Raw genomic sequence first — 12,087 nt, 5'->3', positions numbered from 1 at the left:
ATGTTAAAAAAAGAAAAAAAAAATTTTTTTTTTTTTTTTTTTTTTTTTTTTTTTTTTTTTTTTTGCCTGATTTCTTTAGGCTGGATGAAGAAAGCTGTATCACAAACAAACACAAAGATTTTTCCATCTTGGCTTTTGGTACCTGTCAGTCAGATCTTATCAACCTTGAAAGCATCTCTGTTTAAAAAAAGGACTGGGTGCCTGTGATATCTAATTAAATTACACCAGAACAACAGGAAACAAAACCTTTTATCAGTGTTTGAAATTGCTTCACCCACCTGGCATCCAAAGGCTCAGAGAGCTGAGCAAGTACCCACAGTTTAACAACAGACAACTGTGCCACTGCTGTGTCTGATAGCATCTGATGTCAGGAAAGCAGTGGCTTTTATCTCCACTTTTAAGGTTCAGCATGGCCCAGAAAAGCTCATTTTGTGTCTTTCTGATGTGTTAATTCTTATCACCAGATGCTGTCAGTGATCAGAAGGCCAGGTTGCTGCGTTCAGCTGTCCCAGGTCTGTAAACCCAAGATAAGCAACATCCCACAGAACATAACTCCCTTCATCTCCCTGACTGCAGCAGCTTGCTCAGCAAGGGTGCAAGAAACAAATATTTAATCAACAGATTGCATTAAGTCGCAGGAAATTGCCTTGAGCAATGCTCTGGCAGGTATCTGGTCTGTGTCAGGGGCAGACAGTAAAGCAGTGTGATCTGCCCTGTGCTATTACAGCCAGACACCAGCCCGTGGATTTCCAGTAGCTGAGGCTTTGCACAGCCTGCTTGCTTCATTCCCAAACAAGCACTCTTGTGTTTTCCTCCTGCTCCTTTATTCTTGGAAAGCATTAGCCATGAATAGCCACTTGATCTCCCCTTCAGCATCCCCGGGAGGCTCCTCAGAGCTGTGAGTCCTGCCCGGGGAGGGCACAGGATGAGGCCCCTCAGCACAAGGGGTGTGCACATCCCTTCCCACTCAGGCTCCAGCCCCTCCTAGAGTGGATTAAGGAGCTTTGCCTGAATTTTTAGGGACACTTAGGCAGCTGCTCAGCTGAAGCCTGTGTCATCTCCATGTTGCAACTTGAAAGACTCTCTGCACCAGTTGACTCCTACTCTACACCACAGGGTCCCTAAGAAAAGTTCAGTTTCTTATTCTGAGCTTGAAACAGTCCTATTTTGAAGACAGTTCCCAGCCTTAATGCAGGGGGACCATGTGGCTCTTGCAGCACTGCCAGAAAGGGCTATCACAGGGGATTGCACAAGGTGTGGTGGGGAGGACAGTGAGGAAAGAGGAAAAACAACAGAACATCTTGCAACACCCTTGGTGTCTTATTTTGAGCCTGTAAAATTTCATTCCCAGCCTGACTCGCTCCTTTAGCAAGCACCAAGCTTTCCACCAGACTGTAAATAAGCAGCAAACAAACATTCCTGTCACCAAGAGTGCAGCAGAGTTATCAGCCAGTCTTGAATCTCTTTTCCACGTGTACCAGCTGCTTGATAAACAGCAAAGAAACACCCATACCCCAAAACCTTCTCTGACAAGAGAAAGACAACATCCCTGCCAGGCTGAGCAGCTTATGCCAGGGGAATTAGCACTGGTGGAGGTTTCCAGAAAAACACAGAGTTCACCTCCTTGCTGGAGAGGGAAAGTCTGGAAAAAATGACACAATTTGGTTTTTTTTCTCAGTTACATTACACGCCTCTGTAGTGACCACTTCTCCAGCAGCTCATGCTGAAGCTGCAAAAGTCTGGATGCAAAACAACATCACTTAAAGGTTTCTGAGATCCAGTCAGGCAGCTGGCAAATCGCTAACACACATCATCTTCCTAAAAGGCAGCACTGAGTCTCTCATTAGAGGAGTTATCAGCATGAAGAATTGGTGAAGTCAGAGAAAAAGCTGGTTTGGGATGGGAGCACTCTCCTTTGCTAAAGCTGATAGCAGCTGCAGCTGGTTTGGGGCCAGGGGAAGCTGCACACGAGAGCTTGGGATGTTCTAGAGGAGCCTCACACCTTTCCAACAGGGACCAGCTTTCGGCAGGATCACTCAATCCCCAGAATCCAGCTCAGCCTCCAAGCTCAGGGTGGAATGGCCTGCTCTTGGCAGGGTTCGCTCCCTGGGAAGCCTTGGGAGCCAGGTTGAATGTCAGCGAGGAAGCCAGAGGAAGGGAGAGTGGCTCGGTGCCATCATGTACAGATGGCCCGAGCGGCTCCTGCTGATGGCTGTCCTGGAGCCGTCCTGGTCCCGCTCCAGCCCCTCAATGATATCATTGTTTGACACAGAGCCCTCCTCCCTGTGCTGCTCCTGCGTGCAGAGCTGGCAGCACAGGGCAGCCTGGCTCTGCTGGGACAGGGGGTCACATACTTCACTCATGAACCGAGATGGTTCTCAGCACCAGAGGTGGGCTGAGGGCACGGGGCAAACCCAGCTCTCTTGGCAGGCAGCTGCCCTGTGGCACTTGGGGACAGGGAGAGGACGTGGCTTTCAGCTCATCTGGCCACTGCTGAGGAGCAGCTGGAGGAAGAGGGGCTGCAAGGCACACCCAAACACTCCCAAAAACAGCAGAAGGAAAGCTGGGGCCCTGCTCGCATGGCCACGTCCTCTTGAGGGAGTGCACACTTCCCAGCTGCTCTAGAGAAACTCACCCCTATTTTCCTGATAAATGGGAGCAGTTTTGCCTATAAAACATCACTTGTCAGCACAAGCCTAAGAGGAGCTCAGGGCTGCCATGAACACACTCAGTTGCACCAGCCTGAGATCACCCACAGGCACCCACAGTGCCCCAGCAGCACTCTGATTTTCTTACTAATTACAGCAAGAAGGACTTTTAATATTTTGGTCCCATCAGCAACCTTGTTTGGGTTCATTTTACAGAGGGGCTAGTCTGCATGGACAGCTGCCAGCTTAGAAACACCCAGCAGTATCTAGGAGATGGACATGGTTTTTATTTCCTCCCAAAAAAACAAAAGCCAAATGGTCCATGAAGCTCTCATGAGAAACATTGACATTGATTTTTCAGTCATGGGACCAAGAAAAGTGGAGCCTGCAGTCTCTTACATCTCTTTCCCTGTCCCTTTCCTCAAATCACAATAAATCTGTCCAGCCAGGCTGACTGCATCTGGGGGTGGAGGGAATTGATTTTCCCAAGAAACCTTAGACATGAGATTTCCATCTACAGTTTGTGGTCCCACTCCATTGCCTCTCAACAGGATCCAAGTAGGGTAAGAAGGGGAATGTGAACTCTTGCCTCTCAGTCACATAAATGTTCCCTAAAGCCTGAATTTATTATCAAAACCTGAAGTGGCCCCATCTTGAACACCACCAGCACATGACTCATGACAACACAAGCAGGCCTGCTTTCCATATCCACCACTAGTGGGAAATGGGAGATTTCAAGCCTCTGGAATATTGCAGTCAAAACCTGGCACTTCATAAAACCAATGAAATCCAATTTTTTTTTCTTCATGAGTTCCATCCAGATGAATCCTGGAGCTCTTAAGCTCCCTTCCTCTAGAGCTTTTGCTAAGAACATGTTTATTGTGTAAACACAGCAGTTTGGAAGGAAAAAGTGGCTTTCCAACTATTGAGGTGGAACTAAACAAGCCATTTGTAAGGCCTGGGAAATTATCACAGACTAAAGACTCTCCATCCCCTTCTGCCACCCACATCATCTGTGACATTCACTGTGTAAATTGTGTTACAGGACCCAAGAAAGATTTATCACATAGACCCTTGACTTACCAATAGGAACCATAAAGGTTACCCAGAGAGGAAAAAGGAAATGAAATAAATGGAAAACTGGCTGATAATGAGTCAGTGCACAAAAGGTTTAAAAGGCTTCATTTCCAGGTCTCTTCCTCTCTGCCCCACACAGAGGAATCACTATATATCCTGAGGGAATCAGGAAGCTGAAAAGCAGCTGTAGCTTTCCAGATCCCACCCCTGTTTCTCTGATGATTCCAAGAGACAGTAGAGCAGGATAAACTCAATTTCCCCTTTGCATAACCCTTAACCCCTGCCCATGAAGGAAGCCCATTAGACACTGATGATGTGTAGCCCACCAGTGGAATAATTTCATATATCCTTCCTGCTCAGAAATGGGCAGCAACTTCCTCACTCAGCTGGTAGGAGAGGCCCTGGAAATGTGCAAAAGCAGGAAACACAGGAATACAAGTGACAGATCTTTTACTGCACCACTGAGAGCACCAGGCTGGGTGGGAGCACTTGTCACCTACCCAGGTGGGGCCAGCAGAGCTTGGAAATCATGCTGCTTCCTATAGGAGTGGCCTAAAACCAAGGTTCTGTTGACTCCTGAGGTCAGACCAGGTGAGCTCTGGATGTCCTTTGCTGTGTCCTCAGGTAGTTCCTGCACATCTCCACCGGGGCTTTGCCACCCAGGGCAGTGCCCAGAATAAGGATCTCCCAGGGATTGATCCACAGGCAGGGACACCCCCTGGAGAAGCCTCCAATACCCTTGAGAGGCAGCTGAGAGGGTTCTTCCCAAGTGTGTTCTTCCCATGAGAGACACGAGAAAGAAGAGAAGAGAGAAGAGAGAAGAGAGAAGAGAGAAGAGAGAAGAGAGAAGAGAGAAGAGAGAAGAGAGAAGAGAGGTCTTTCTGCTCCCTGTCCTTCACAGAGGTGACAAGCCAAATTCCATGCAGGTTTCTGCTGTGCAAATGGGAGCTCTCCTCTTCACCAAGAAAAACCTCACCCCAGGCAGTGCTGCCACACACATTGAGAGGCTCTCAGTCTGTCCCTGCTTGGCTCAAAGCTGCTTTTTATTAACAAATGCAAATGCCTTTTTAAAAAGTCACTTTTCATCCAAAGTTTGCAACTCAGATTCTTCCGCTCCTAAGCCCCAGCCAAATTTAAAGCTGCTTTATAGGCAACTCTCCATATATTTGTTGTTTGTGCAGCTTTGAGCTTTCCAATCCCACAGCTGCAGGACATGGATTTGAGTCATTTAAAACAAGCCAGAGTCATTTGAGTGATATATTTTGTCATTATCCTGAAATGTTAGTGTGTCATGAACTCTGCTTGAAACTCCAGTGTGTTTCTGACTTCTTATCAAATTCCTGGGCAGGAAATAATGCAATATGATGTTAACTGCTAATGCAATAATTGTATTCACAGATATATGAAGCCCAAATGCAGATGTGTGATGAGCTTGTTACAAAACACTGGGTTGGGCACAGCTCTGAAGCAAGATATGCAATAATTTCTGTGTTTCACCTCTGTGGATGAACATGATGTCCTTTTCGTATGGAATATGAAATGGGATGGTGTGAACATTTCTTCCACATATTGAAACTAGAATGTTTCTTCCAAAGCTAGCATCCCTACTAAAGTACATATTATGACACTTTCTTCACTTTTCAAAGCAATTTAATCAGTTGTCTCTCCAGAAGGAGAGTGGGGAATGTGCAATAAGGCTGCCTAACCACCAAGAACATCACCTGAAGCAGTTTCAGTGGATTGGCATATCTCCTTTCTAGTTTTGGGAACCACTGGGTAAATCATATCCCAACCAAACCCAAATTATGGCAATTTCATGCTTTCTTTGAATGATGGGAGTCTGGGATGTGGATACAAGAGTGAAGTGTGAGCCAGGTGAGTGCATTCACATCCCTGTGCTGACCCAGGGACAGAGGGGGAGCACAGCACCAACCTCAGCAGCAAAGCTGGTTTCCAAATGCTCCTCTAAACTGAAGCAATTAAATGGCCCAGTTCTCTGAGGCTTATTTTAGTTTTAAAAAAGCCTCAAGTACCTTCCTTGAAGTTGCAGTTCTCTTATGCCCATCTTCATGTGAATTTGCAGCCTGGAGCTTACAGGTTTTGTACAGCTTTGAAGGGACACTTCCCACTTGGGGGATTTCACTTTCTCTCCTGTTGCCTGGGCAACAAACTCTTCCCAGAAGAAGTTCTGGATGCTGCAGCTACTCAGCACCCCAAACCTCACCCAGAACCTCAGCTTCCCCTGTGAGACAAGCACGAGCAGTGATGAGCTCCTGGGTGCTGTGGAGCAACCCAGGCTGGGCTCTGCCTTGCCACACTTTTCAACAAGGAGAAGAGGTTTGTCTCCACTTAAAAGTGTTCTATGGGTGCTGATAAATACGTTCCTCTTTTAATTTAAGTCTCTCAACTACTTCAGCACTTTTACAAGTCTCTGAGAAGTGGAGCCCTTCCACTAATTGCATTTTGTGATTGCACCCTCACCTTTCTTGAGCAAGGACTTCAGGCCTAGCAAGACTCCCACATGAAGCACTGCTATCTATGAATCACCTGCATTTTCCACTGAAAATAAAAATTAAAAGCTCCAAACCAGCTGGTTTTCAACCAAGTGCTATTTCATCAGCACTTGTAAAGGAGATCCATCCTGCAGTGGAAGTGTGTGCACACACTTCCAAGCCTGTCTGTATACATCTCAATGAATGAAAATGCACTTCAGGAAATAAACACAATAGGAACCTTCTATTATTATAACTCTGTTTACTAACACCAGCAAAGGGCTTTTCTGTGCTGGAAATAGCACGGCACCGCTCCCGCGAGCACCTGGAGCTTACATCACTGTGCTTGGAGCCCAAACACATCAACTCAGCAAGGATCCTCTCTCTGGCCAGCTTCTGCTGTGCCAGAAATATTCACCTTTGCATAGCAACTGCGGAATCAGCAAGGCCTGGCAGTCCTGGAAGGAGACCCCCAGCAGCATCAGAGGTTGTGCTGCTTCCAGGCTCAGATCAGACCTGGCACGGTGCCACTGTCATCAGCAGCAGCTATTCCTCCAGGCAGGACTGGCTTAGCAGTGCTTATGGTGCCTGGCCTTGTTTTCCCAGCTAAAACATGCTAAAATACACAGAATTTATAGCTGTTTCTGTTTAGTTCTACACAGGTCCATGACTGCCTATGAAAAGCATCTGGATTTTGCAGCACTGGAACTCTCAGTAGGTTTTGTGACTTTTTACAGAAAACACCTCATACTCATCTTCCATCAGACATCACATTTCAGGCTTTACTGCAGAAAGTGATAAAAACCCCCCTGGTTTTGCTCCAAAACACCCTGACTACCATTTAGGTGTATGCACTGCCATCAGAACTAGTAAGATCTTCTAACATTTCACTCTTTTAGGAGGATAGCTGAGCCCTCAATCTTTGTGCTTGGATGTCCATAAAATACATGTAAAATATGAACAGGGTCATTATTCTGAAGTTATTATTCCTACAGATTCTAGGAGACAAACATTTGGTTGTCTTTCCATAGATAAATCTTCAAGCCCATTTAAAAACAAATAAAACACCAACAGTGCAAGTGGACTGCTGAGCAAAACAAACTTCTTGCAGCTAAATTCCCAGCTGCTACTGCACTGCTGGAAACTAATGTACTCACAGGGCAGAGAGGCTCTGGGGTGGCCTCCAGACCAGAATCCTTCTCCCTACCTTAATGTCCTGCAGCTTCAGCTGAATTCAGTGTGCATCACCCCCTATGGAAGCACACAGCATTGCTCTCACATGTCTGAGAGGAGGCTGCATTTCAGTTAATGCAGAAACAATTTTTCAGTCTGCTTTAGCATGAAGGGCACTAATGGAATAGAAACTGTCAGATCATTTCTCCTAGGAAGCAGAGAAGGACCTCTTTGGATCGCAGCAAATGAAATCCGTTAGAGTCACACTGACTCTAAAGCACTGAGCCATTTGGAAAATAGGGAGCTTCATATCAACAACATTTCCCAGTTAATGTAGGAAGAATTATGATGCAAAAATAAGTTTACACACTGAGGGCCAGGCCACCATCTGTTTTTTTGCTGACAAAGCTCTGCTATAATGTGCTCCTTGGCTGATTAACATTTGAGGGGACTCGGAATAACCTTGAAATCCAGTGAAGGACTTCCACATCCTGTCTTTATCAAAATCCTGCTGAAGTCAGTGGAGGTTTTCCTGTTGACCTCACTGTAATTCTTATTCATTATTGAAGTGGGATCACAATGCAGGGCACAAGCACACTTACCTATTTTTCTCCAGTTCCAAGACGAGCTCCTGGCCTTCTGCCTCCACTGTAACTTCAGCTCGGGGTGGATGCTGCGTGCAGGGGAGAGGGTGCCTGTTACTCATACATCATCCTTATGAACACATCCACAAATACAAACTGGAAACGGCAGCTGACCTTAAACCACCCCTTGCCTTCCTCCTACTTCAGACCTGGAGTGATGGGGAAGGGAGGGGATGCAGCACGGTGGCTCCCAGCTCCAGGCACGCTGCTGCATCCCACAGCACAGCCATGCTGAGGCAGGAAGCAGTGCAGGCATCCGCTGGGATGCTGTACCTGAGCTAGAGACACCACCTGGTGTCTCAGGAGGAATAAAGTGCTCAGGCAAGGCAACAGGTCCTTGTGTTGGAGTGCTTGGAGGTGCAGTTGGACGGGAAGAGCTCCCTGCATGTCCCTCTGCTGCAAATTGTGCTCAGCACAACATCACAGGACATCCCAGCTTGCCCCAGAGACTGAAGAGTCAAATATCTGAGCTAGTTAACCAAAGATTCCTTTGTTGTCACAGCAGAAAGACATTTTTAGGAGCCTATTTCAGGACGAGAGGAATCATGCCTCTTCCAGAGATTCTCACTTCATTCCTTTACTTGCAGAAAGTGCCAGTGAAAGGCAGGGAACAGGGACCCTTCAGACCCAGCCATTGCACAGACAGAATTTTGGGCATCCCCAGGGCCTGCTGCTTTGATCAGAATGCACCCCAATTTCTTAGTGCAATTCCAAATGCATACACTAACCCCAACATCAAAAAAACAACAAAAAAAAAAAACAAAAAAAAAAAACAAAAAAAAACAACAAAAAAAAAAAAAAAAAAAAAAAAAAAAAAAAAAAAAAAAACAAAAAAAAAAAACCACTTTAAGCATAGAATGAGATTTTTAGAGCAGCAACTAGAAGAGGTTCTGGGGTCTGCAGTTTTACCTCCCTCAAAGCAAAACCACTATGTAAAGCCAGCTTGGGGTTTCCAAGTCTGAATGCTTTCTCACAGAGAAAATGGATGAACAAATTCCCCAGAAGGGAAATAGCTCATATTAATATAACAGTGCACTTTATTCAGCTGGAAGAAAAAAGAAATTATGAAAATCATGAGGGTTGGTGAAATTATTAACCCAGAGTATTTTCTGAACCAGTGTTGGAGGAGACCTTGAGGAACAGAACATTGAAAGTGAAAGAAACAAGGTTGACTGAATGGGATGTTCTGCCAGCCCAGAGTTATGCTCACTTGCCATTACAGCAAATACAAGTATCTCTTTTCATCAGCTCCCTGCTCATATTCTGGGTTTTGCTCATCCTTCCTTCAGTTTCCAGGATGTGGCATCAGGCCCACGCAGATGATGCAAAGCAAGTTAATACATTTAGGATATACAAAAAGGGATAATTGCAACAGGCAGAGCTTCTTTCACTAAATCACAGGTGCACAATTCATCTGAGGGCAGGTCTGTGCTTCAGTCACTAACATGAAAGCACTGTAAGGCTGCCTTGCCAATAGCTGAGGGTCTCCATCATCATAAAATCTCTTCACAAAGGTTGTGCTAACATCATTATTACTAATACCACCCTCCCTCCTCCTTCAGTAATCCCACTGCTTCAGTCCATCAATTGCTGTGTAAATGAAATATCCCAGCTGTATATAAGCTTTGCTAACACTCATTTCAGAGCCAATGGGAACTTGCCTGAAACAAACCAAGTGCGACCCCTGAGACCCAGCAAATTTATGTGAGGGGAAATGCTCTCCAGATGTATTTGCATGACTATCAATAACAGAACCAAAACCTGCAGGCAGCATCACAAGGGCATTTTGAAAAGAACTAAGATCACAAGAGAGTCGTTGTAGGGGGTTTTGTGTGTTATAGGACACAATGATAAGTTTTAGAAAGTCTCATATTATGGAAAAGACTCATTAGTAAATTCCCACATAACACCACTATATTCAAGAAAAATGACATGTTTCCATAATGCTTAGCTTCCCCTTTTTTTTGGTTCACAATATAAAAAACATCCTGTGGACTTTCCTCTTTCTCTCAATCTCACAACTGCAATTACTTCTTGATTGCAACAACACCAAGCCTGGGAAGGGGAACTGTGTTTTGTGTTTGATGTTATCTGGACCTCAGTGATTGTCAGAGTCTGGACACTGTTGAGACATCCCTTCATCCACCCATGGAAGAGCAGCAGGGGTGAGAGCTGTAGTAACACACAGTGTCTGAGACACAGCCAAACCCACCTGTGCTGCTGGTTGGCTTTTCTCACCTAGTGAAGCACCCTCACAGCTGGGATTCACAGAACCAGAGAATGGTTTGGGCTGGAAGGGATCTTAAAGATCCTCTTGTTCCATCCCCATGCCAGTGGGCTGGAACACCTTCCCCTAGGAAAGATGGCTCCAAGCCCCATCCAGCCTGGCCTTGCACACATCCAGGGATGGGGCACCCACAGTTTCTCTGGGCAACCTCTTCCAGTGCCTTGTCACTTCACAGTCAAAAATTTCTGTCAAATATCTAATCTAAACCTGCCCTTTTTCAGGTTAAAGCCATTCTCCCCTGTTCTGTCAATCCACACCCTCGTAAAAAGTCCCTCTCCAGCTCTCTTGTAGCTCTTTTAGGTACTGAAAGATGCTACACGGTACTGAAAGATGCTACAAGATACTTTTAGGTACTGAAAGATGCTACAGTAAAAAGTCCCTCTCCAGCTCTCTTGTAGCTCTTTTAGGTACTGGAAGATGCTACAAGGTCTTTCCAGAGAGTTCTCCAGGATGAACAACCCCAACTCTCAGTCTGTTTTCATAGGAGAGATGTTACAGCTCTTGGAGCATCTTCACTGCCCAGCCCTGGCCTGGCTCCAGCAGGTCGATATCATTCCTGTGCTGGGGATCCCAGACACAGCACTGCAGGTGGGGTCTCACCTGACCAGAGTACAGGGTCAGATCCTCTCCCTTGACCTGCTGGTCACACTTATTTTGGTGCAGTCCAGGACACAGATGGCTTTCTGGGCTTATCTTCTCCTACAGCAGATCCTTGTATCCAGCCGTTCCCTAAATGCCACCGATTGTACGGCCCCGCTCCCCTTTCACAGACACAGACCGAGGCTTTAAGGCATGGCAGAAGGCAGGCTGAATGCATTTCCCAGATGCACCAGCCAGCTCACACAGCCTTTCCTGCGATCTGCAGGAGCTATGGCAGCTCCTTGCTCATCCCCACAGCTTAGCAAACCCCAAACGAGCATCGCCAGGTGCTGCTCTACCCGCGACACCCCCCTGCCCCCGCAAAGGCAGGGCTGCGAACAAAACAGAGACCAAGCGCTGGGCGCGACCTACCTTGGGGCTGCCGGGGCCACCCGGGGCTGCCCAGCGCGGCTCCACCACCTCGGGCTGGGGCCGCTCCTCAGCGGCCGCGGCTGCGGAGACAAGAGGAGCGGCTCAGCATCCCGGCCCCTCCGCAGCCCGGGGGCAAGGCAGCACGAAGCCGGGGCGGGAGAGGAGAGGGAGCTCTGCGCTGGTTGTAGGAAAAACAGGAGGATCTCCCCAACCCACCCACTCACCCATCCATCCTCCCAGCCTCCCTCCCCGGGCGCTCCCGCAGCCGGAGCGCTGGTGCGGGGCTGCCGCACAGCTCCGGGCCGGGCATCCCGCAATCGGCACGGGCATCCCGCAATCGGCACGGGCACCCTGCACTCGGACCGGGCACCCCGCACTCGGACCGGGAACCCCGCACTCGTCACGGGCACCCCGCACTCACGGGGCGGCGGCCGCAGCAGCAGCGAGAGGGCGATGCCGCAGAGCAGCCCCCGGCCCCGCATGGCTCCGGGCAGGGACCGCTCTCCGCCGCCGCCGCCGCCCTATAAACCCGCCCGGCGCCGCTTGTCCCCTCCCACCGCTCCAGGCTCGCGTCCGCCCCGCAGCCCCCTCCTCTCTTGCTCTCCCTCCGCACATCCCGGGATACTCCCGGTGGTCCAGCGGCTCTGCCCCGCGGGGCGCGGCTGAGCCGGGCTCTGTCCCCGCTCCGGGGCAGGGGGAAACCTGAGCACCTCCCTGGGGCTCCCCCTGCAAAACCCCCCCTCCAGCGCCTTCGC

The 12,087-nt window shown here is 48.1% G+C and overlaps 1 protein-coding gene across 1 annotated transcript in view; it reads right to left on the bottom strand.

Moving 5' to 3' along the window:
* Positions 1 to 11,831, bottom strand: part of ADAM19 (ADAM metallopeptidase domain 19) — a 32,000-nt gene extending 20,169 nt beyond the window's left edge. The window contains exons 1-3 of the mRNA XM_041397642.1: positions 11,754 to 11,831; positions 11,333 to 11,412; positions 7,993 to 8,063 (exon numbers count right to left, since the gene is read on the bottom strand). Coding sequence (XP_041253576.1) covers positions 7,993 to 8,063; positions 11,333 to 11,412; positions 11,754 to 11,814 — 212 coding nt within the window. The 5' untranslated portion in view covers positions 11,815 to 11,831. The remainder of the gene's footprint in view (positions 1 to 7,992; positions 8,064 to 11,332; positions 11,413 to 11,753) is intronic.
* Positions 11,832 to 12,087: the final 256 nt, after the last annotated feature.

This window comes from Onychostruthus taczanowskii, unplaced genomic scaffold (genome assembly GCF_017590055.1).
Source record: "Onychostruthus taczanowskii isolate IOZ18803 unplaced genomic scaffold, ASM1759005v1 scaffold14, whole genome shotgun sequence".
NCBI lineage: Eukaryota > Metazoa > Chordata > Aves > Passeriformes > Passeridae > Onychostruthus > Onychostruthus taczanowskii.
The sequence above is the reverse complement of the archived record's forward strand: the minus strand, read 5'-3'. Positions and strand labels throughout refer to the sequence as shown.